General features: G+C 47.3%; 2 protein-coding genes across 5 annotated transcripts in view; both read left to right on the top strand.

Moving 5' to 3' along the window:
- mwh (multiple wing hairs) overlaps window positions 1-3,300 on the top strand; it is a 199,139-nt gene extending 195,839 nt beyond the window's left edge. For both annotated transcript variants that reach the window (XM_037430643.2, XM_075868855.1), the window contains exon 13: window positions 295-3,300. In XM_037430643.2, coding sequence (XP_037286540.2) covers window positions 295-1,284 — 990 coding nt within the window. In that variant the 3' untranslated portion in view covers window positions 1,285-3,300. The remainder of the gene's footprint in view (window positions 1-294) is intronic.
- Window positions 3,301-6,237: 2,937 nt separating this feature from the next.
- Window positions 6,238-25,783, top strand: part of LOC142767355 (kinesin-like protein KIF19) — a 155,347-nt gene continuing 135,801 nt past the window's right edge. For all 3 annotated transcript variants that reach the window (XR_012884833.1, XM_075868851.1, XM_075868852.1), the window contains exon 1: window positions 6,238-8,157. Coding sequence is in view for 2 of the 3 variants with exons in the window: in XM_075868851.1 (XP_075724966.1) it covers window positions 8,095-8,157 (63 nt within the window). In the remaining variant the exon portion in view is untranslated. The remainder of the gene's footprint in view (window positions 8,158-25,783) is intronic.

Raw genomic sequence — 25,783 nt, 5'->3', positions numbered from 1 at the left:
GGTGTCTGGATAGATAGATAGATAGATAGATAGATAGATAGACAGACAGACAGACAGACAGACAGACAGACAGACAGACAGACAGACAGACAGACAGACAGACAGATAGATAGATAGATAGATAGATAGATAGATAGATAGATAGATAGATAGATAGATAGATACGGTTAAAGTGTTTTCGTTTACTAAATAATGCTTCGCATTTGAAACATTCAGCATTTTGTTCACTGTGTGCATGTGCACATATTGATTGAGTTAATATTACAGACCTTTTTTTAATCGTTCTCTTCACAGATCTCAAGCACACCGAAGGCAATCGAAACCAAAAACACCTCATCGACGCTTCCTAGCATATCGAATAGTAACCACAGCAACGGCAATAGGACCGCCGCCATGAACGGTACCAGTCACGACAGCGACGGCAGTTCGGACAAGGACAACGTCATTGACTGGAACTACCCGGCGCTTCCGGAGCCCAAACTGTTCCGCAAGAACAGTCGCTCGGCGTCCAGGGGCGACGCGAGCGACGAGAAGCCCCGCGTCGTCGGTGTCCACCGCTTCGTCGACTCGGCCACGGCTAGGCGTCGCAGCAAGTCCGAAGACCGGCGGAAGCTCCAGCAGCAACAGCACCACCACGAATCCACCCACGAAATCATCAGCAACGGCATCCTGCTGGACAGGTCAAAGGAACCGAATTCGCTGGCAACGATGTTCCGGAAGCAGCCGAACCTGTCGACGTCATCTTCAGCACTGACTCGAGCAGATCCGACGCCTACTCCCGGCGACGCGAACAAGAAGTCCACATCGCCTCCGCAGGACAAGCTGGGCACGAGACTCGCGACGTCGACGAATGGTCCGTCGAAGAACGGCTGTGGAAAGACATCTCTGGACGGATCCATGACGTTACAGGGGAGTACCGTGAGCAATGGGAGCAAGACCGGCCTAACAGCGAGCTTTCCTAAAAGCTCTCGGTTTTCCACGCTTTCAACCGCACGTCGAAGCGGCTCTGAGGAACTCTTGAAGAGCCAGGAAGGCACACCCGTTGACGAAGGCCCCTTCCCGGCCGGCATCGCGGCGTACAAGGCCAACTTCATTCTTCGGGGACACGGAAACTGCGGTCTGTACTCTGGCGCTACGTTGCCCAAGCCGAAGCCGGCAAGTGACGTCACGAAGGTTTCCTCTACGTCACCGCCGGCGCCGTGCGCCTCCGCGAGAGACTCCGTCAGCACGGAAGTGCATCGCGAGATCGCGGACGCTGTGCGACAAATCGGGGGTTGGTTGTAGTCTTGTGTGTGTTCTCGTTTATTATTATGCGTTCGTCGCAATTGATGGTCGTTAGCAGCATCTGTGACGTCACTAGAAACACGAGACGTTACATTTCAAGGGGTCCTGAAGCGCCTTGCACTTTATAGCGCTTGTTCTTGGATGCTCTGAAGGCACTGCCAGGAAACCTTTGGCCGAGGGAACTCCAAAGAACGGCATAAAAAGCCGTGTTCGTAGTTCTGGTCTAGGCTATTGCGAAGATAAAAAAGCGCACAGTCCTAAAAGTACCCTTAGTGCTAGCTGCTTTGATCTACAGTACGATCCATATCTCGGTTTAAAAGTGGGAGTAAACGACGTTTTTAAAATTTTTGTGAACGCCGTTACAGATCTTCGCGCCCACGCTGCAGAGATGTGCCTTGCATTACCTCTCATCCAAAGTTCACAAAAACTGAGCCTTGGCAGATCGGTATGTCGGTTCATCAGTATAGCTAAGCTGGGTATATATAGTGAGGCCTTCTTGAATTCGGTGCTGTGTACGTGTCACTGAAGTAGCGGGGCAATTGCTTACAAGATGAGAAGAGGTGGCACACAGGCCACCTCAGTGGCCTGCTGGGATGAGAGCCCACCAAGCTTTGCTGCATCACAGTTATTTTTTATCTCTCTTAAGTTGTAAATAACTCGCAACATTTTATAGCCTTCACACTTTCATTAGCATTCGCGGCTTTATAATTTAAGAGAAATCAAAGCTGTTTTTTTTGCTATAGCGTCCCATCATCTCATTTTGTGGACAACGCACATTGGAGACGTGTTTTTGTGAAAAATTTGCTCATGTCTATTTTTTGTTTCTTCAGAATTTTCGGCGAAAAAAAGGTGGTGTTGGAAATGGTGTCAGCTTCCCGAAGGGCCGCTTTCGCGGTTTCAAAGGTTGTGCACGTATTTATGCCAGAACGAAGCTGCGAATGCCTATTGACGAATATAGGCGCTGGGTGTGAAGCCGCGCCTGTGTCACAGACGTTTTAGCCCGTCACGTCTTTATCCACGAACACTCTCCCGTTCATTGATGTTAAAGGGCCCCTAACTAACCTCTCAAAATCATCATGGCCGACCGCTTCATTCTCTGCTGGCACTTCCCATCTTTCCGCCACAATTCGTGACGCCAGCCGTGTTTTACTCAAAGTCATGAGAAAATTGAAGTTTTCGATTGGGCAATATAATGAGAACGTCAGTTGCGAATTGTCTCTAACCATGCATCGTCGTTCTGGTCACGCCCCCCCTAAACACTGCTTTGCATGACTGTCTGGCGTAATCAACTGATTTCGCTCCGTTGTTTTTTTTTACACAGCGCGAACCGGGCATAATATTGTGGTTCTGAAAAGCGCAAGCTTTTGGTAGGCTGGACACTTAGCTCTGATATTGCCCGTGTGCAGGTTTGCCTTTGGTGGCTACTTTGCGCCATATTGGCTATTTTCGGACCTGTTTGTCCACCAAAGTTTCCATTTGGCGCCATGATTATCTACTGGCTACCTTCAAATTTCTGATTTTATGCATTCAAAAAGGTTTTTATTCGTTCGTTAATAGTAAAGACCCTGTCCATAATACCACACCTTTTCTGTCTGGCTACAAATTTGGCGATAATATTAAATGACATGGCTACTTGGGCTACTTTTGGCTTCCCACCAGCTACCTTGCCTATGCGTCTTTAAAGAAACAAGCGGCCCGTATGAGGTAGCGCCTGTAAAAAAGCTTGACAGGGAAGGCAAGACAGAAACCACTTTCTTGCCATCGAAAACAGAGTGACTTAGGGGCCCTTCGACATCCAGTTTTTGTGTTGTGTCGTTTTCTTCTCCATGCCTGCACAGTCAATGTCTGCCCATTCTTTCGATCTTTCGTTGCAACTCTAAAGAAAAAAGGTTTTATTGTCTGGGTGACGAGACCGTGGGGGTCCTTGTACGTGAGGCCTGTGTGCCCACATGCGTGCAGTGGCAGTGCTGGTGTTTTTGCGCAGTTCATTTGCAAATAAAGTCAACCAATCATCGATGCTTGTGTGTGGTCTTTTATGGTGTATCTCGCGCTCGAAAACCAAACGGCATCATTACGCGCATAGTGAAATGAACACATCCCCATTTATGAGCGCCAAAGAATCTATACTATACAATGTCGGTTTCTTCTACGTAATCTATATACGAGAACAGGCTGAACAGTGTTGTTGGCCACAGAACATTTCTAAAAGGTGCCATTGAAAAAAAAGAAAAGTTGGTCAGCTTCTCGCTAGTGGGGCCAACCCTGACGGAACGGGGCCGAACTGTCTTCCTTACCGGCCAAGTTTAGCCTAGATATAGCCAAACGAGCACAGAGAAGTGGATGCTCAAGCCCGTGAACAGTAAGTTTAGCCTGAAAAAGCCAAGTGCACATTTTCTCTCTCTCTCTATTTCAGTTCCTTTTTATGACCTTCTATCTATATCTACTTATTTGTCTTTTTATCTCTCTCCCACTCTTTTTTTCGTCCTGTCGCCCACAGCAACGAAATTATGTGACTTCCTGTATGCCTGTTGAGCTGGGGTGCCTGGATAGCCGAGTGGTCACGATGCTAGCCTTTGGAACTAGCGTAGCCGGCTTCGATTGCCGCATCTCCAAGAAACTTCATTTCCTTTTGTTTCCTCCTTCGCTCACACTTCTACAATACTATACCCCCTTTTTCGTCTCTCTAACGCGTTGTTAGGGAACGCAAGCTGACGTCACGACTAGGCGGAGCTTTGCAAACGCCTCCGGTCCAAGTAGCAACTTAAACAGTTCCGCTGTTAAAAGATAGTACGCTACTACATTTCACACACGCCACAAGTACTAAATAATAGACGAGTTTGCGAGCTTTGTTTCGAAGGATCCCTAAACCACTTCACCCCTGAAAATACGAAAGACGAGCGTTGCCCGTCCTCGCAGCACAATTCACGACTTCCATCAGCTGTTTGATCACATGACGCCAAGATGAAATGGCCTCCTGATTAGTCGATATACGAGACGTATCTGTTGTAAACTGTCGCCTATCCAGCTTTGTCACGCAGTCGCATGCTAGGTCTACCTCGTCTCGCATGACAATCGCGCGCTGTAAAATGACCTCACTCCGCTTGGTGCGTCGGCAACTGCGCAAGCGTAGGTTGCAGAGTGTGGTCGAAAAGCACCAAATCCTGACTTCCTATAGTACTCTTACCCCCGTATTCACAAACGCACCTCGACTCGACTTTCACCCTTCACTTGACAGAGTTGAGCACTGCGCCGCTTCCCGGCTGAAAATGACGCTGCACTGCTCAAGAATAGCAGCAAGTTATCGCTGATATGCAGTGACTTTCCCTGCCTGAAGATGGCGCTCCCATCGGCTTTCTCAAGTGAAGGTGGAACGTTGAGTGAAGGGGCGTTCTAGAATACGGGGGTTAGTGCCGATAGTCCACGTGTTCGCTGAAAACGAAAGTGACGAGGAGGCGATAGCACCTGTACCACAAAGCAGTGAAATCGAAAATGAAACTACTGTTTCGCCTTTAAACTCGGTATGGATTAGGGACTGTTTAGGAGGTCCCTAAATTTGAGCATGGCGTAATACGACTTTCTCGCCTACTTCAATTACGGGATTTGCCTGTTGAATAGGCGTTAGTGTGAATAACTATTTTGTAACATATGAACAAGGCTATGTGTACTCTGCGACTGTAGTCATTCACCCCACGCTTTCCATATGGTAGAATTCAGCCAACTGCTGCTGCTGCCACCGCTACTCTCCACGTGGCTTTTATAAGTCTTGAGTACCCGCAACCAGCGTCGAGATCTCGTTTGTACCCACCGTAGACGGTAGAGTGAATAACGGGAAATTATTGGGGTCACACTTGGTCATGGTCGCTGTGCTACTTTTCATTGTCACGATAATTGTTCACTTTGTTATCTTTTAGTACGAAAGTTCTTCTACGGGTACGCCTTTCAGAAACAACGCCCCAGAGATTTGCACAACGAGACAAAAATAGGAACAGCTAGTGTGTTCAGGGCTACCTACTTTTGGCGTGACCTGTTTCCTATTTCGGTCGCAAACACTTTTCATGGTGGCCTTGCACAAAACCCAGTTTCGCCATGGCTCTTGGGGATTCCGCTCACAGTAGGAATAAATGGCGACCAAGTTTTGAGGCGTGCACCCTTATAGGAAAAAAAGAAGAAAACGAAAACGCGCAATGTAACAGGCTGGTTGCCTCACCACGAAGGCAGCCTGTCGGAGTGTTTTGTTGCCTGAGTTGCTACGTACCACCACGCCCATCATTTCGGCGCTCATGGTTTTGTTGCCGGTGACGTCACAAATACGGCAAAAAGACAGAAAAACACGCTCGTCCCGATAAGTGGTCGCTATCGCTGACCCCGAGCTGGGGCAACAGGACGTGGCGTGCTGGGTGAGTTACAAGATAACAAGAGATAAAGAAAATTGCCGCGAAAAACTGTGGTGAACGTTCGTAAACCCTACCGTTAACCTGCTTCGGAAAGCAGACGATCCTAAAGTGAAACTGTCACCAATGACAAACTACTACAGGTCTATCGGAAGAACTAAATACAGAAAGGCAGCGAGAAAAGTGGGATCGACTTAAGAGTTGGAAACAAAAGAAGCGCGAAAACACGCGAAACAAATTGTGTCACAGCCTCACAGACGACCGCCGAAACATCGACCGCACAGGACAAACGGGTTCCGGCGAAATTCAAGCCTCATGCCTCGTTCGTGCACTCTCGTGAATACGCGAGAAAACACGTGACCGGGCTCGATCACGTACGTCGTCACGTGACCACCTGCCTTCCTCCATGCTCCACATCGACTAGGGACCACGCGTAGAAAAGAGAGCTCCACCCAGTAGTGTATAGCACCGGCACGCCGCCCAGCGGCATCGATCGCCGTGTTGCTTTTTTTTTTCCCCGCCGCTTAAACGAAACGAGGCGACTTTCAAACCACGAGCCAGACGGCCCAGTGACGGTGGATGGAAAGCGAAGCGACTGCGCGAGCCGGAACATTGTGTACCGGAACGCGCGCGCAGTTCGTTCACAGTCGTCTGCTATTCTTCGCGCTTCTGGAGTCTTCGCACGGTACACGCGTCTGTCGTCTGCCCCGCTTCTTGCCTGCTACCGGAGTCTTCATTTGGTACAAGCACCTGTCGTCCGAGTTTCTTCACGTTCCCTTCGTATGGCGATAACCGTACTCCCCTGTCGACCGATTCTATGCTGTGACTGATTTCCTTCTGCGACCGCCGGCCGTAGTTAGGCATCTGTCGTCTGCTGAGGCTACGGTACCGGGACACTGAGGTCTTCGGCACAAAGCTTAGTGTCTTAAGAAGGCTTTGCTTTTAAACTAAACTGCGTAGTTCACCATGAAGCCTGAACCATAAGCTCGGCATTCAAGCTGCTACGTGCTGTCAAGGTCCCGAGCTTTGTTCGTCGTGTGTGGTCTGTGCAACAGAACGCGCTGTCGTCTGCAGCAAAACTTTATTCGTCGTCGTCTGCTGTGAAGCGTGAAGTGACAAAGGTAACTTTTTACCTGAAGGCTTACTGCGGTCACGAATTCGTAGTGACACATTGGCGCCATCAGCTGACCCAGTTGTACTCGCACTGACCGCATGCGTACGCTAAGAATGCTGCATTTCAGTGTCGTCTGCAACGACTCATAGTGTTTGCCCTTGTAACTACCCTCTGTAGCAGAACTTCGAAAGCGATTGCGGCCTTGGCGTGAAACCTGCTACATCATTCACTCCTGGCCGACTCGTCGTGGAACTGTGTGATGGAGATCTTCATCTGTTATACGTCACGTCTGCCTTTGTTTTTCGGAGTAGTGCAGAATGAAACAGCACGCACGCCACTCTCTCGTTGAAAGGCAAGCCTTCGGCGATTGTTCAACCAAGCAGTGAATCGACCCGTCAATGGTGTCGATGAGTGCGCCTTAGCCTAGCCTTCATCTTGGCTGTTCCTCTTTCGTGAAGAGGATTGCCGCTGTTATCTATCAGCAAGTGTCCCCTGAAGCAGGCGCCAAATGAAGACGCATCGATAACGCAAGTTTTTAGTCTGCGTACTTTTCCGGGTCAATATAAAAGTCTGTGCATCGACTCGCAGCTGACGGCGAAGTACTGGACTTCTTGTCATTCCGAATAAGTGCACGCTTCCGGCCACTCTCTACGGTGACATGATGGAGTAAACGCATAAACTTGCGCCTATAGAGCAGCAGTGCTCAGGTAGGTTTCAATGAATCTGCCGAAGTAGCTGTGATATTGACGACTCGCCAGTGCTTTTCCAAATACGCGTTGGCCGAATTGGATGTGAACCAGTTTTCATGTGGTCTTTTTAACAACCGTCGTTCGTGACCACTAAATAGCTCTGACACTGATTTTAAGCACAGGGCCGTCCAGTCTGTTAAGCGTGCAACAGCTACCTCTATCAAATCTAGTTACAGATTAGTTTAGTGTCTAGTTTAGTGTGCTGCGACAAAAATAACAGCAATGACACAGTATGCCGAGTCATCCTTAAAACGACACCAGCGGCACCTGCTAAGGACATATCCAACGTGTCATGACTGTGCGAAAAGAAACGTCCTCGCGTTTGCTAGCAACCGTCACCGTCTACTTTAGCGTCGACAATGACTACCATATCGTATTGAAAGGTAACCCAGAGGCTACGTCATCAAACGTCGTGACGCTATTCCCCTTGGAGAAACAAACCCGTGATAGAGTGTGTTATACCTTCGTCGAACTTTCGCTATAATCTACAATACCGAATGCAGCCAATGTGTCTCAGGACAGACTAGTCTGCACACAGTGAACCGAAGTGGTCGGCATGGCGAACCGGAAGACACCAGCCTCAGAAAATGGCGACGAAGCTAAGGTTCAGCGGCTACTGGTAAGGAATCTTCTTTTCTTTACTCCTTTGATTTACACTTCTACACATCTGCATCTGTCGTGTAAGGCACAATGAAGTCGTGCGACGTTTGTAGGCTAATACTTTAAGCATGCATGCTTTCACGTATCCCTGTGTGACGTCATATCTCATATCCCACCCACTTTTGTTTAATGACCACCCCCACTTACATACCTTCGCGCAACAAGGTTTCACATGATTTAAGTGGAATCCCACATAGTTTCGTTCGCGAATAGTTTAACTACAACATTGAATATAAAAAAGGAAATATAAAACAATCAGGGACTCAAATGAAACACAAATCTTTCCAATCCTACTCCTTGGTTTTAAGGTCAATTATCTTTGGAAAAGCGAAAACAGCTCATTTTTTGAATGTCAAAAAACTTGTATTACGAGATACAGCTCTCAGACCTAATGTGTGGAAGATGCGAGTAAACGATTGTCATATCGTCTCTATTTGCTGAACGAGTATTCCTTCTACTATACATTTCACATATCTGAAATGAAATGCCACTATTGAAGAAGAACAATTTACAACACTAAATAATTTAGTTCTCTTTTCATTTTGAGTTTCATTGTAATATGAAGCCATATTAGTGTAAATATACAATGCTAGGCACGAAAAAGTTCACAAAAAGATCCTGTTCGAAATTGATTAGAGCGTTGATATTTCATTTGGGCTGGAAGCCACTGAGTCTATGACCAATCTTTCCAGCCTGTTCTGAACTACCTGGTGCGGAAGTTAGCCTACTTGGTGGAGCGCTAAAAATGTTTCACATTTCTTATTAGACTACATGTATACTTTGTAGAATCGAGGTGAATGGAACTGTTACAAAGGCCCAATCTTCTGTCCTCTTGACCAGAAATGCATGAGTATACTCGACTTCTTCACTGTAACTTATCAAACTGTGTGACATATTTTTGAACAGACTTGGAACAGCATGAAATCAGAAATTAGTGAATAGCAATAGAGCTGTGGCCAATACACACACAAATCAATCAATATTCTTCTGTATATTTCGTTCACCAAGACACAAAACCTGCTGGTAAGATATAATTTTTTTTCTTCTTTCACTCGAGCGTCTGCCTGCTTCAAGTTTAAGCTATATGCATTGTACGCATGATGCGATACGTAGACAACTATCAGTAGTAAATCCTAGTTAAGTGAGAAGTCAGAAAAAAAAGCGCCATATTTGTATGAAACAAGGTCAGTCAGCAAAAGTTCGAGGAGCAGTCTTTCCGGGACCTGCTGTATACTCTCCTGTGGTGACTGAGTACACGTGCAGTTGCTGGGTGACCCCTATGCCATGGGTTATCATAACTTCGCTAAAGTGGGGAGCCCTCACTATGCTACTATTCATCAGTGTGCGTAGAAGGCACGTATACGCTGCACATCTGTTAGCTATTAGGTGCCCTTTGTTGATCGCGTGGCTGACAATGATTATGGCTAAGCCCATTGTAATAGTGGGGAACCTTCAAACCAAGCACTTGTTACATGGTTCGCGATTTGTGACGTCAGGACGCTATTTTATCCTTCACTCACACTACACACCTGTTTACGTAATCTTTTGCTGGACATGACGCCTGGGCGAAGTATTTTTGCGATGGAATTTCGAGAACTGGCGTGGGTGTGCAGTAGAATTTCCGACGGCCACGCAGAGAGCCTGGTTTCCAATTCTGCTCGGTCCTAGATTTCTACATTGGAAACTATTAACAGATAACAACAATAAAAAATTTTGGCACCACTGTTGTCCGCTGCTGCTGCCGCGGTCCCGTAAGCGATATCTCACGAAAGAATTGAAAAAAAAAAAACGTAAGAGATTTCTTCGAAAAACAGAGGTTCGAAACCTGTGCTTTTCAGTAGCAGCCCCGTAATCCACGAGACAGCCACGCCGGTGATTGAAAACCGTTGGCAAACAGAACCTATGCAGGCTTCGTTCCGGGCAAAGAATAACGTTAGCACGTGTTATAGGGCGTTTTAGAAGAGTTAAATAAAAACTGGGCGTCACACAATAAAAGTAACGTAACGAGTGTGTCGTTGAATGTATCCAACTCATTACAAAAGCTTTAGTTGATTTAGTTTATTTAGTGAATAGTTTGCGCATGTCTTTCTCTCGTGTATTCTTAGCGCCATAAGCTCGTTAAGAATGAACGAACTCACCCAACAAGTCACTCGGCTGCAAAAGCTCGACCATAATTCTTCGTCGTCATCGGCCGCATCATCAACAAAGCGCACATAATGACTCATCGGTGTTTAGCGGGTACCATGCGTCTCCAATGAACGAATAGTCGCGTAGCAGGTGCCTCCCTACTTCACTAAAGTAATCATGTTTCTGGCGTAGTGGGTACCAGTGAACCCGTAGAACTTCAATCTGCTTGAAGATAATTATGGGGCGAAGCTTTCGGAGGTGATTATTGTGATTAAAGTTGAGATAATACTGAGACTGATTGTGGTTGTGATACTTATATATGTTCTTATTCAAAGAGATAGTGCTGAGACCAATTGTGACATAGAGGTGATTCTTCTTTATAGCTGATATGAGGTTTCGAGTTCCGGGTTACGTTTTGACTTCATAATCACAGCTTCATTAGCTATCGTCTCTGGTGTAGAATTTTCTTGTCGGTATGGCCGCCTTGCATCCGCTTCAAGTTGTCTCAACTGCGCGTCAGCTTGGCGTTTTTTCCCGCTTAGCCTTTGCTTCCTTAGCCCTAGTCTGTGGTTTAGAACTTTGATGTCCCCGTCGCCGCTTTGCATTCGCTTCCTTCTCTTTTGTCTCCGCGGTAGCTTCCCGTCGACGGCGACGCTGATACTCAGCACGTCGCTATTTCCTGCGTTCGTCTTCGTCCATATGAGAGAAGAGAATGTGTGGTATGAAACGTGGTTATATATATATATATATCCGCTGCCAACACATCTAAAATTAACCACAGTGCCCTTTGTTGCTTATAAGTTGATGGTTACCTGATGATGATGATGATGATGTGATGGCGGCCGGCCCCTTTGCAACGGGGGAACACACTCAGTGTCCTGGCCTCAAAAAGAAAAGTGGGAAAAGAAAAACAAAAAGCACAGAGAAAAAAGAAAGGACCAAGAAAAGGATCCACACTCTTGAACGACACAGGCAAGAGACGCGCACACAGTGGTCTAGGTCCTAAGTCCGCCGTATAGTTGCCCACCACTCAGTAAGCCGCCTTTTCGTGGCTGCGACCGCGTACCGTCCCCCCCCATTGTCGCTGCTTCCATCTTCATCAAGCCTTTGAAACCCGAGCGCCTGTGGGAGGGTTGCACCCTCCACCTGAGAAGTTGGGAGACTCCTGCAGTGAAGGACGAGATGCTCCTGTGTCTCACTCGCTACGCCGCAAACTCTGCACAGGTTGCTGACCACAGTGGCATCAAACTTTCTGCGGTACTCCAGAGTGCGAAGAGCCCCAGCTCTCGCCTCGAACAGGAGGCTGCTGCCAATGCTATTGTCATAGAGGCGCGACCCACAGATGCTGTCCTGGTGTTTCCTGTAGCACTCGAGAGTGGACTTCGCCTCCATAGCTTCTCGCCATCGGGTTTCTTCTGCTTCTCTGACTCGCATGCGGACCTCGACCGTCCACTTGGCTGCTGTTTCAATAGGACTGGCTTCTGCAAAGAAGCCATACTTCTTCTCCAGCTGGTAGAGTCGTCGTGTCCAGTCAGTCCTCATGCATGTTGCCGAAAGGTACTCGAACACGCGGCGCGCCCATCGAGTGCGTCGCATGAGCGTGAGACGACCCCGATAGGCAATCTTGCTGGCGGCTTCCCGAGCTTCAAAGCTGGACCATCCGACGTCTCCCTGAATCGCCTCGTTGGCCACTCGATAATGGCAACCGAGCGCTGCACGGCCGACCTCTCTCTGCTGACGCTCCAACCACTCCCGTGTCGTTGGCGATATGCACACTACCGCGTTTCCAAACGTCAGGCCCGGCACGTGAACCATCTTCCACAGGTCCCGGATCATCTGAAATCGGTTGCAACCCCATAGGCATCGGCGACGAAGGATTCGTTGAGCCTGCAACGCAGTCTGTCGAATCACAGTCTCGTGTAGACTATATTTTGCTGCATCCACACACAGGGTGACGCCCAGGTATCTGTAATCGTTGCGTGTGGCCAGCAGTTCTCCTCCTAAAGTCAACGCTGCTGCATCGGTACTCCCTCCAGTTAGACGGACAACCGCCGATTTCTTAGTGTTGAATCGAAGTCCAAGACTCGCGAGTTCCGTCTGGCAGATGTCGAGGAGGGATTGCAACTCCTGGTTACTCTCTGCCATAACCACCAGATCATCTGCAAATGCCAAACCAGGCAGGTGGAAGTTCTCTTCAGCACTAGTTGTGCTGAAACGCATGCTGAATCCGAGGTTGGAGTTCAACAAGGCCCGCTCTATTCTGGATGCGTATAGAATGTACAGCAATGGTGACAGTGGGCAGCCCTGCCTCAGACCCTTATTTACATGAATTGGGCCAGTAGTTATGGCACCCAACTGCACACTCACTACATTGTCACTGTACAACCGTTGTATAGTGGAGATTAGCAGCCGGGGCAGTCCAAGGTCAGACAGGCATGCAAAGAGAGGACCGTGCGGCACGCTATCGTACGCTTTTTCAACATCGAGGAAGCAGCACAACAGCGTTCTCCCTTCCCTGCGAGCTATTTCTGCACACTGTGTGACGACGAACAGATTGTCATCCAGACGTCTGCCTGGCCTGAAGCCATTCTGAAGCTCGGTCAGTAGTCCCTTGGTTTCCGCCCAGCCACTCATCCATGCTTTGATGACCCCCGCGAACAAGCGATACATAACACTGGTGACCGTTATTGGTCTGTAGTCCTCTATGTTCCTCGCATCTCCGCCCCTTTTGGGGATAAGAATCACCTTCCCTTCATGCCATTCTTTAGGGATGGGCTCGCCTTCGATGATGGCCGTGAGGATCTCTGCGAGCTGTTCCCTCGAGTCTTCTCCCAAGCACTTTAGTACGCGCGCTGGCATGCCGTCCAGACCAGTGGCCGTTCCAGCCCTAATCCGCTTCAACGCCCGTTCAACTGTGAACCTTGAGAGGGCCCAGGGTGGTTCTGTTTGGCTTGGGGGGCGTTCGGTATTAGGACTGATTGCCTCCTCTTTACTAAGGGTGGTGTCTGTATTCAAGTCTGAGGTCCCGAAAATCCGGGAGAAGTGCTGTGCAATGTATTCACAGGGCTCTCCGACTGGTTGCCCCGTTGCCGCATCTATGAGAGGAGGTGGCGGGGGGGCGGCTCTGTCCAAGGACCTAATGTATGTCCAAAATTTGTGTGCTGCAGATCTTCCTTCCTGTCTGATGGACTGGATCAGCCTAAGGTTGTAGTCTGCTATCTTGCACTGAATCAGGGTCTGTACCTTGTGTTTACGGTCCAGATACACAGCCCACTTCTCTGCACATACCTCAGTGTCAAGGCCTTTGACAAATCTTCGATGTTCCCGATTTGCTTGGCGGCGCTCCTTCCACGCCACCTCCACTTCTTTGTCCCACCATGGGTTCTGTGGCCTGCGTCCCGGCCTCTCCTGGACCATCTGGGTACGCATTACAGCGTCCAGTGCGCGCATGAACTCACTGTACGAGCGGGATTCCCGCCGTTGAGGACTACTTTCAAAATCCTTGGCGACCCTCTCCACGGACTTGCTCGGCAAGTACATGCCACGCCTGGGTGGAGGTGACATGCAGCCTGTTCGAAAGCCGCCCTTAGAGAACAACAGCCGTATGCGATTATGGTCACTTCCAAGGCTGAACTGCTAAACGGTTACTACCAACGCCATCTGTTGCTTATAAGTTGAAGGTTACATGAAAAATGGTTTAGAAATGTAAGACAGATGTCAGACGTGTCAGACGTCTTACGGCCAGACGGGAGACGGCGGAATTCGTGAGGTCTTAAGAAGCTTCGCCCCTAAAAAAAAAAAAAGGCTCTAGAAAGACAGCTCTTCCAGCTTTCATTGGGACTGGACTGCGTGGATCCGCGCAGGGGTGACTTTTTTTTCCCCTCTCTGTGCGGAAATGTGGTTGCGAACACCGACGGAGGTAGCGAACAACAACTCCACCACATTTGGCTATATAGTTGCTATCTCATGACAGCTTTCACTGTAAAGCATTATGATACACTCACTCACAAGAAGACAAAAGACTCATGAACAGTAACAACTTGCAAATGAACCACTCAGGTATGCACTCACATGCACGCGTGCACCTCGTGAAACAGTCATGGGAATGCACTGAAACAATATGCAAAATAACACCCTGCGCTTGGAACGTCACATAACACCCACGGAGCGACAGTCACTGCCGAAATATTTAATTTCTCTCGTGAGATATATTTAATTACGGCCAAGTTCCACTGCAGCTCGCTCGGTTTCGTTTCTGTCTAGTTTTCCGTGTTAGATCAGTGTGCGAATAACCCATCGGTGGCAGTGGGTATCGTGGCGAACTGGACCGCACCATTGGGCAAACTCGCCTCTATAATGCTAGTCACGTTTGCGCGGCACCTTTCCGAACCCAGCCGTGTTGTTACACGGCGGTGAGCCCGCGTGGACGGGTTAACCTTGTGACTACGGACAGGCTCGTTCTATAGCTTTCTTTTTTAACACTGCAAGCGTTTGAGCTCGGGGCAAGGGCATTAATGTGGGCACAAGAAAATTAAGGCAGTTTCGCAGTAGTGGTCAGTGGCGTAGCCCGGGAGTTGTTATCCCTAGTCCGTGTCCTCTCCCTCGCCCCACCAAAGAACTTTTTTTCTCTCTACGGTTTCTGCACACGTACGCCCTTGCAAGTGGTGCCGACCAAGTATGAAGCTGGGCAACCTACAAGGCAGCGCCTTAATTTACGTTCGGTTTTCTGTTCTGTCGAGAGGGAGAGATAACATTTATTGATACATCCAGCGTGTAGGAAGTCCCCGCCCTCGCAGGGTGTGGATGTTCCCTATCTTAAGATTACGGCTGTTAGAGTCCGATAATCTCAGAACCTAGACCTCGAGGATGTTGTGCTCCGACTAGGTGACAGGTACTCGGGTGCCCCTGCACCCGTGAGGCGGGTCGTTGGCTCCTATTCTCCGTTTCCTCGCCAAAGCCTCCTGAAGCCGCTGAATGACCTTTTATTCTGTCGAGTGCTGGCGCAGCGACGAGTATACAAAGTGGACGTAGGCGTGGGGCGGCCCGTGCAGGTCTTAGAACAAATCTCCCCTGTAGCGAAGAGACGGACGAATAATGATGCTCCTGCATGGAACACCCAATACTGCAACGAAATACCAACTGGCTTGCAGAGAGGACCCTTGTCCTTAGATGGAATAGGCGCAGTATAATGTGTGTGTTTTTCGTAGAGGGTGACCAGCTTTAAACCACGAAGGCATTATGATAATCAGATGTTCTGACGCCCTCTGGCAACGGGCGCATGTACCACACATTATTACTGCAATATTTCGTGGTTCATTGTGAAGCGTGGATACAGGACGCGCGTGTTTGTACAATATGAAAGCTACTTTAACGGCTACTTAAAGTAGAGGAAGTCATTTTCACTGCATTCACGAGAAGACGCTTAGTTGCGAGGTAGACCATCCGATTGCCACGCTAACGACCGTGGTTTGATATCCCCTCTGCCCCAGAATTTTTATCATTTATTTTTTTGCAGAATTTCTCTATTTCACGGTCACGCGTAAGATGAGGATTTTTCGCTCACAAGAAACAACGCTGATGCTGACGCCGGAATTTCTGCGAAAGGAGCTCTTTAACGCGTTAAAATCGCCATTTAGAAGAGGCGCCCTCCCCGAAATCGAGGAGGTGCCCCACCCCATCCGAAAAAATTTGTGGCTACGCCCCTGTTAATATTCATTCTGGTAAACGAAACCAAAACACGCGCTAAACTTAAACGATACGGAGTACGAAATAAGCTGAGGTCGCCAAAGGTCTTTCGACCTGGTAAGAGGCAACAAGGAATGCATCGTGCCACTCTAGGGGAGAGAGAGAGCAAGCTGACAGGTGATAACATAGAAAGAAATGAAGAGGCACGTGAATGAATGACGAAGAAAGAGTGACGCTTACAAGTAAACAAAGGAAGAAATAGACCCCTACAGGTATGGAGCCCGGTAAAACAACAAGATCCCCGTGATCGATTAGTATTGATTTAATGTCGTTTCTCGGTGTATCGTATGTCTTCGGTTTTGTATGAAATGAGCTGTATGGGGCTGAAGCTAGAGCGAAAGAAAGAAAGAAAGAAAGAAAGAAAGAAAGAAAGAAAGAAAAAAGAAAGAAAGAAAGAAAGAAAGAACATCGGTAGTGCTGTACAATGGTATTCTTACTGAGCTAAAAGCCTGGTCGATAGAATTCACTACGGGAAGGCTCCATCGCGACCCCCTGCGCCGAGCACCCGAGGATTCGAACGTTGGCCTGGAGAAACGCTTCAAGGTCCTGACCACCAACGGAGTCGGCTTTCTTGGCGACGTACCGTTCTGACGACGAAGGGTCGTGCATGATTGATGATGCTGCGCCGGTATCGGCTCACGGCTTCTATCGACTAGGGGAACGCTTTTATGGCGTTTTTACTCAAACGCTGCTTATCGTTAGTAATTGCCGTCTAGGAACACTTTGAAAAATCGTTCAATGAGTTGCCGAGTTGAAGAAAGCTGAAGTGATGGCCGAAGGCTGTCACCGACTCGAAAGATCTAGAAGATTCGCATCGAGAAAGGAGGTCACAGAGCCATCGGGTACGAGGACGGAAGGGCTGATGGCAACAGGGTGGCTTGACCGGCAGCTTGGCTATGAAAACGTGGTTCTGCAAAAAGAAAAACGGGTCGAGTATTTATACGAAACAATACAGGGTCGAAGTCAACGCTCATGGGGCTCTAAACACTGTGGCTAAAGATGTCGGTTCATTATCATTGTCATCATCATCAGCCTGACTGCGTCCACTGCAGGGCCAAGATCTTCCTCATGTTCCGCCAGTGAACTCAGGGCTGTGCTTGCCGCTGCCACTTCATACCAGCAAACTTCCTACTCTCATCAGCCAACCTAACTGTCTGTCTCCCCCTCACCCACTTGCGTTCTCTGAGTCGGTTGCCCTAAATGACCAACGGTTATTCTGCCTACACGATACATGGCTGGCCCATGTCCATTTTTTCTTCTTGATTTCAACAGTGATATCCTTAACCCCTGTTGGTTGCCTGGCCCACTCTGTTCTCTTTGCTTTCGAAGTTACATTTATCATTTTCCTTTCCATCGCTCGTTGTGTCGTCCTCAATTTAGGCTGAACCCTCTTTGTAAACCGCCAGGTTTCTGCTCCGTAGGTAAGTACCGGCAAGATGCAGCTTTCCTATACCTTCCTCTTGAGGGATAGTTGCAATCTACCTGTCATGATTTGAGAGTGCTTGCCGGATGTGCTCCACCCCATTTTTATTCTTCTAGTTACTTCAATCTCCTGGTTCGGCTTTTACCCATGCGCGCGTTTTGAAGTACGTTAAGGCCAATACCCGAAACGGGAAGCATAATGCTGTCACTTTGTCGCACGTGTTCGAATTTGTTTTTAGGGGCGAAGCTCCTTATGGCGTGGCTTGGGCGTCCCTCGTATGTAACCACCAGTGGCACATACCCGAAATAGGTATAACACTTGACCTCCAAGGTGGTGCCAGTGAGAGATTTCTTCTGTGCGTTGTTTAACAATAAAAAATAGTGCTCAATGTACATGCCAATGGCTGCTAATGGGGAATGAGAGACATGAGCATTCGGCTTTTAGTCAACGCGCACGCTGCGATCCCCATTAGCAGCCATTGGCATGTACATTGAGCACTATCGGACAAGAAAGGGATGCTACATTATACTCGCTGGGTGTAACCTCCTTAGCTCTAGAAAGGTTTAGCGAGCGTTGAGCCGCAGTGCCATGAATACAATGAACTTGTATATACCATGAATGAACTCAAGGTGGTTAAAAATGAGAAGTAGATACGAAGCGCAAGCCGTAAGAAAGTAAAAGCCGAATTCTCCAGTCTCTCATTTCTCATTAGCAGCCATTGGCATGTAAATTGAGCCCTATCTGACAGGGAAAAGTTGCTACGTTATACTCGCTGGGCGTAACCTCCTTGGTTTTCGAAAGGTTTAGCGAGCGTTTGGTCGCAGTGCCATGAATACAGTGAACTAGAATATACCATGAACTCGAGGTGGTTAAAGGTGGGAAGTGGACCCAAAGCGCAGGCTGTAAGAAAGTGTGCGTGTGCCACCTCTCGTTTAGTCCTTGGAATGTCTGCTGGGTGGCGGTGCTTCTATATGGGGAATATATGATAAAAAGATGCGAGATGGTGGGACTTGGAGTGTTGAATAGATGAACGAACGGACACACAAACAGATGCATGGATGGACGCATGAACGGACGCAGGGGCGGATGCAAGAAAGAACGCAGGGACGGGCGCACAAACAGACGCATGGACGGTCACAGAGACGGACGCATGGACGGACGAATGCTTCGCCCCACTCTTCATCATTCACTCCGTGGATATGCTGCCATTTTTTTTAGTCTGGGTGATAAACACTACAGAGGGCCAGAAACAGCCAGAGGGAGATTTTGGCGTACACAGTTGAGCTTTTTAGGGCGAAGCTTCTCTTAGTCTAAACTTGTCATTCATCACGCGTAACCGAGAGAAGTAGAGACGAGAAAGAAAAGAAGGCAATACCTTCCGAACAGTACAATAGACGCCGCTGTCCCATGGAAATACATACAAACTGCAATTGAGTGAGGGTATTCTAGATGGCGCTGTACCGGTACTCTCCAATTGGCTGCTGCGCGGGCTGTGCCTGAGTGCGCGAGGAACGAGTGCCTCTCTCAGTTTCCTGGATAGTCGCCGTAAGTCGTGGGTCGTTGGTCGGGTCATGGACGAAGCAAACCGGCTTGCAGTAGGCTTGCACTAGCGTTACGCACGTGCCCTCTGTATTCTCGAATGTGATTGGACGCATGCACGGACGGACGGACACTTCGCTCTACTCTCAATCATTTATTCTGTGGTTATGCTGTGTTTTTTCTATTTATTTGAAGAACATTTTGTTATGAGATCAAAACGATAGTGACTTATAGTGCTCCGCTGGCGTCACCGTTGACCGCTATCGCGTGAATTAACACAAACAAAATAAGAAATAAACCGGATGAAAACCGGGTTCACATCTGGGTTTGTCCCCCCCCCCTCCTGTCTTAGCAAGATATGAACCTTACACAAGCGGTACGTCGGAAAGGAATCACGTTAACATACCCATTCACGTGGTATAAAAGTAAAATGACCACCAGAGCTCACAGAATGCGAATTGTGTAACCAGGGCATCACAAGACATAGTTGCGTTACGAGTGGATTGTTGAATGCCTCCAACCCATTACAGAGGGCTCAGCCATAATTCTGCATCGTTATTCAGCTACCGAATAAATTATTGCAGTATTAATGGACTACCTTCCAAGCGTATACTTGCCTTAGTAACCCAGGGAGGGTTTGCAACGGGTTCCAGAAATGGTGCCCTCGCAGCTTCCGCTGTGGCCGTGCCGCGCTTACCGCGCAGACCTGGCGCTCTTAGTAGGTACCGAGTTCAGTAAGCCAATAGCTACTATCTCGTATAGTCTCCCGTTTGAAAAAAATATATGAGCGAAGCCTTCTGATGACCTGTCCGGGGAACGGCATTTCGGTCATGGTCTTTTGTGAAGTGATTAGCCTAGCCACGGGTTCGACCTCATCCTCGTTTTTGTTTTTTGGTTTGGCAAGTGCACAACGCTTACTCAGCGGAAACGTCGATAAAAGAAGCTTCGACGAATCCGTTCAGCCCCTGGGTTTTGTTTTGTGGAATGCTTCGTTGTTGCCCCGGCACGCGAGGAACTGGATCAACAAATGACTGCTGCGCAGTGACGTCACTTGCGTTTTTACCTCCGTTCAATTTGGCTTCTCTTTTACTTCATACTTAATGATTGCCTTAATAATCTGTCTTGGTTGATTTATGCTTAATTTGTGACTTCACGGTACTATAAACTATGTCTTCAACGCTTAAGCATTGCTTCGAATTTGGTACCGTTGCTGGCGACTATCTCACGATATATTTGCTGGCGTATTGAGCTTGCGAAGAGAAGTTAGCAGAACTTCCGTCTAGCTCAGCTCAGTCTTAAACGAAGGCAGGCTAGTGAAATTAGCACTGCCAGGTGCAATGTGCAGGAAATAAGTATGTGATTGTTGTGAATTCATCGAAACTTGTTGTTGTTTGTGCTAGGTTCATTTCAGGATGATACTACATGTCTATAGAAAAAAAAGCAACCTTAACTATGGCTGCTCAGAGATTCGACTCCATGAGACGGATTAATGGGGAAAAAAAGAAGCGTTGTGTGAACCTGTAATTTTCACCGCAGTCGAAGCCAGAGTTGTCGTTGGCGGCTACTTTCAGCCAAATGGGCTACTTTGCGACCCATTTCGCGACAGAAATTTCCAGTTGGCGCTGCGGCTATTCTTTTGCTACTTTTAAATTTCTGTTTTATTTATTCAAAATGGGTTTATTTATTCATACATAATAAAAACCCTGTTCTTAACGCCGCTCATGTTCTGTTTGGCTAAACATTTGGCGATAATATTGGATGACTTGGTTACATTTGCTACATTTCGCTTGAGCTTCGGCGATTTTGCAACTCCACTCAATGGCAATTTTGATCGGAGTCAGTTCCTGGAACTTTTCTGGCAAATGTTGTGGCGTTCCAAAGACACAATAGTCTATTCCTCGCTCTATAACACAAAGTTCTACATGAAGGTTGTTACTGTTGTCATAACTTCCGCGCATGAATACGAACAGTGACACCTGATCGGCCACCACATCCTATTATCGCTTAGAAGTTGACCCTGCGTGTGACTTTCTACACTTATTACTGACAGATGTGCATGAAATTTTGCTTCTCTGCTTTCTCGCAAGTCTAAGGCATACTGCAGCGCATTCGGGATTTCAAATTGCGACTGAAATAGATTCGTATCTACCCACCTAACTTTCTGTATCCCCCTAACCCGCTTGCCTTCTCTGGGAATCCAGTCAGTTACCCTTAATGACCACCGGTTATCCTGCCTACGTGCTACGTGTCCGGCCCATGTCCATTTCTTTACCTTTATTTCAACTTTGATATCCCTAATCCCGGTTTATTTCCTAATCCACTCTGCTCGCTTCTTGTCTCTTAAGGTTACACTTATCATTTTCCTTTCCATCTCTCGCTGCGTCGTCCTCAATTTAAGCTGAACCCTCTTTGTAAATCTCCAGGTTCCTTCTCCGTAGCTAAGTACCGTTAAGATGCAGCTGTTACATACTTTCCTCTTGAAGGATAGTGGCAATCTGCCTGTCATAATTTGAGAGTGCTTGCCAAATGTGCTCCACGCCATTGTTATTCTTCTAGTTACTTCAATTTCGTGGTTCGGCTCCGAGGTTATTACCTACCCTAAATACACGAGTCTTTTACAAATTCAAGTGCCTTATTACCTACCTCGAAGCGCTGTTCTCTTCCGAGGTTGTTGTACATTACTTTCGTTTTCTGCAGAAAGGGCCAGACAGAAAGTTAGGTGGACGAATGAGATTAAGAAGTTTGCAGGTATAAAGAGGCAGCAGCAAGCACAGGACCAGGTTAACTGGCGGAACATCGGAGGGGCCTTTGTTCTGCAGTGGACGTAGTCAGGCAGATGATGACGATAATGATGATGCTGGTATGTTTATATCCATGTATTCGGATTTCACCCACCAACACTGTTAGTAATCCTCGGCGCATACCGCGCCGCAGTGTGAGAAGTTTGGCGATTATTGTAGATCATTTTGTCATGACAGCACACAGGACATGAATAGTCAAATTTATCCGAGAGATGGCGTGAGCCCCAATAATGACGGAAGATTCAGTGGCTACTGTATAAAACGCAACGCGCCGCTCCGCTGATTATCAGATTATTGACAGCCGACGCTTTTCCGCAGCTATCAGTTTGCGGTGGTCATCACTTGTAGTGTGTCAATTTGTTTCCCATGCACAAGTCGGTATATAGAACCTAGACTAACAGATTGAGGCAGTCTGATGACTGCAAGAGATTAACAGAATAGATTGACATGATTATCTATACTTCGAAGTTCCAACAATGGGACCGAAGAAAAATGAAAAGCCGGTATAACTACATAATGAGAGTTTTCGCAATGACAGGTGAACTTGAGATATACATGAAAAGATGGTGGTTCTGCTATTTAGAAAACACTTTCGGGAATGTTGAATCAATGAACCATGTCGTCATTACAGTACTGAATGGTTTACACTTAAAATCACACTGAGCTGCGGCATCACGACACAAAAGGCCGTGTTACATTTTCGATGGCCAGACGTCCACGGGATATTGATTGATTAATTTGATTGATTGATATGTGGGGTTTAACGTCCCAAAACCACCATATGATTATGAGAGACGCCGTAGTGGAGGGCTCCGGAAATTTTGACCACCTGGGGTTCTTTAACATGCACCCAAATCTGAGCACACGGGACTTGTCCACAGGATATAGTCACTGCGATAGAACAAAAATGAATTAGGTGAAAAAATGTGCACAAAAATAAACAATAAAAACGGGGGCGGATTGTGAGGAAGGGTTCAGGTTGTGTCATTCTCCACGAGAAACGTGACAGCAGAAAATTGGAAAAGAATAGCGCCCTCCCGTCTGACGGCCCATAATTGCGGCTAAAAACGGAGAGAAACAAACAACACAACGTGAAACTGAAAAGGAAAGTAAAAAAGAACGCCTGGCAACACTGCTGTGTCGTCTGCTTCGTCGTCTGCTGTCACGTAATCGGGTCGCCTCGCTTTCAACGCAAGGGACAGTTAGTTTTGGGGAAACGTCTATGCTGCTTAACATTTTTTTTTGCTCGTACCAAATTTGCTTCTGCATTTGTTATTTTTTGCCGCGAAACCTTGCAGCTTCATGTTATGCCAGGGAACGTGGTTCTGGGATATGTTTTATGTATGTCGTATACCAGCGGCAGCACCTTTCTTTCTTTCTTTCTTTCTTTCTTTCTTTCTTTCTTTCTTTCTTTCTTTCTTTCTTTCTTTCTTTCTTTCTTTCTTTCTTTCTTTCTTTCTTTCTTTCTTTCTCTCTTTCTTTCTTTCTCTCTTTCTTTCTTTCTTTTTTTCTTTCTTCCTTTCTTTCTTTTTTGCTTTCTTTCTTTCTTTCTTTCTTTCTTTCTTTCTCGTCAGCATATTGTTCCTCGAATGAAAGGGATTTGCAGCACTATTACCTTCTTAATCTGCCCTTTAATTACCTGACTCGAAACAACGAAAGCAAAACGCATGTTGCAACTCCTAATGGTTGCGCAGAGTGACCCAGAAACCCGTGAACGTTGCAGTCGAGCAGAACTATTACAGTGAATGTTATTGCTGAAAATCACACAGCTCGCAACATTCTCGCCAGACGCCGATAACTTAACCATCATGGCACTTGTGTCCTCTTGTAAGCGATAACAATCGTTTGACGACATTTTATACCTGACTAGTAGCTTAGCAATTCATTCGGATATAAATTCAGTGTAGTTGTAGCTTAGTCGAGTGATGGTGGTGGTAGTGGTTAGAAGAGGAAAAAGGCACCTAATTTCTGCAGCCTCGTAGAGAGCACGGCACAGCGCCTTCGAGTGATGCTTGTTTCTCCCTTACGGGCAACATCTCCCTCACTCTCTTTCTCTTTCCATAATCATTACGTTTAATGAAAATTGAATACTGTATGACGTCATTACTTCAGTCATTCGGGTGCACAAGGCAATACAATTTTAGTTCCGTCAAGTGAGAGTTGTACTTCCCTCACGACCAGCATCCTCCTCTCCCTATTCGTGTGGAGTAGATTTCCATAACCGATAACGTTACCATGGGGGCACTAAGAAGACTATAGTTGAGCGATAGTAAACTCACCTGTAATGCAAGAACAAAAACTGACAAGGTACCTCATGCATCCGTAAGCGACGATTAAAAAGGGAAATCCTATTTTCACTTAGTCCGCGTATGGACCCTCCCATGCACATTCCGCGTCAAGGCATTCTGCGTCTAATGCGGCTTAGCAGGGCCTCCAGGAGCGGAGGCCAGCTTTCTGCGCCTCAGCTGGTTTTGCGTTGCCTCCGTGATCACTATGCGTTGCCTCCGTGAACCTTCGAACCAAGCGATGACGCCATGGGATCGCGTCATTGCGTTACGTAATGGTGACGTCATCCCACGATAATGATTACTGGCATCGCTCACGCTGACGTTGATGGTGAATTTTGGCATTTCAAGAGGTTGATTGATATGTGGGGTTTAACGTCCCAAAACCACCATATGATTATGAGAGACGCCGTAGTGGAGGGCACCGGAAATTTTGACCACCTAGGGTTCTTTAACGTGCACCCAAATCTGAGCACACAGGCCTACAACATTTCCGCCTCCATCGGAAATGCAGCCGCCGCTGCCGGGATGCGAACCCACGACCTGCGGGTCAGCAGCCGAGTACCTTAGCCACTAGACCACCACGGCGGGGCGGCATTTCAAGAGGTATTTACGGCTTTCGCTTTAAACACATAATGGTATTGCCGTGTAAGAAAACGTGATAAGTTAGAAAAAGAAGCAAAATGATGACGCAGCTGGTGGCGCAGTTTGAACTTCCCACACCAACTCGCGTGACTTCATAAAATGTTGATGGAATCTGCACGAACTGCTAAGTGATGTAGTGCTAGAGGTGAACTACAGTAATGGCAACACTACTCCGTTACCAACAAGAGGGGCAATACGTCCTGTCAAACACTTCTGAAGCATTACCCATTTTGGGTATTATACGAGTAATTATTATAGGCTCCAGAAAACCAGGTATTTGTTTTCATTTTCAACGTCATTGTTGCAGCTTATGTACAGTATTTATTAGTGTTTCATTACATTGTTTTCCTTCCTGACAATTCTAGGTATATGGTTTCCGAAGTTTGAGTTCGGAAAATGTTCTGAGAAGGAGGCATATTCAGAAATAAGCTGACCAGGATCCAGCATGGTGTAGGGATCGATGTTTATGAATTAGAAAAGGATTTCATGCACATAAAAGATGACCGTGAAATGTTTCCAAAGCTCTGTTTTGTATGACACTATAAGGTGCTTCAAGTTAGCAATTCTTCAAGAGTCGTACAAACTTTCTTAACGTTACCTCAGACATCTTCCACAACAGAGGACGCACATCTGTGACCTCGCGTGACCTCGCGTGACCTCGCCTGAACTTGGGCCGGGCTAGAATAACAACGCGTGTTTTGCGCCCACAGAACGACGCACTCGATAATTCAGCGTCTCGAAGCGGATGACGACTTACGGACTGCAACATTTTTTTGTCGCGTGACTCGCGTCATCATCTCTAGAAGTGAAAACAGGGCGCAAAAATAAAAAAAAAAGGTCTCCTTCAAGACACGCCCATCTGACAAATGGCGTTCCTCTATACAGCCAACCCATAAAGTTCCCAAGCACGCACGCTGAGTATTATTCGCTATCGACTATGCCAGCGAAGGGACCCACAACAAGCTAACTGTTTTTCGAAGCCTTTCACTCTGGATTGGACCGCAAGAACTTGACTCACAT

The sequence above is a fragment of the Rhipicephalus microplus genome, chromosome 7 (genome assembly GCF_043290135.1).
Source record: "Rhipicephalus microplus isolate Deutch F79 chromosome 7, USDA_Rmic, whole genome shotgun sequence".
Taxonomy (NCBI): domain Eukaryota; kingdom Metazoa; phylum Arthropoda; class Arachnida; order Ixodida; family Ixodidae; genus Rhipicephalus; species Rhipicephalus microplus.
This window is presented reverse-complemented; position numbering and strand designations above follow the sequence as displayed.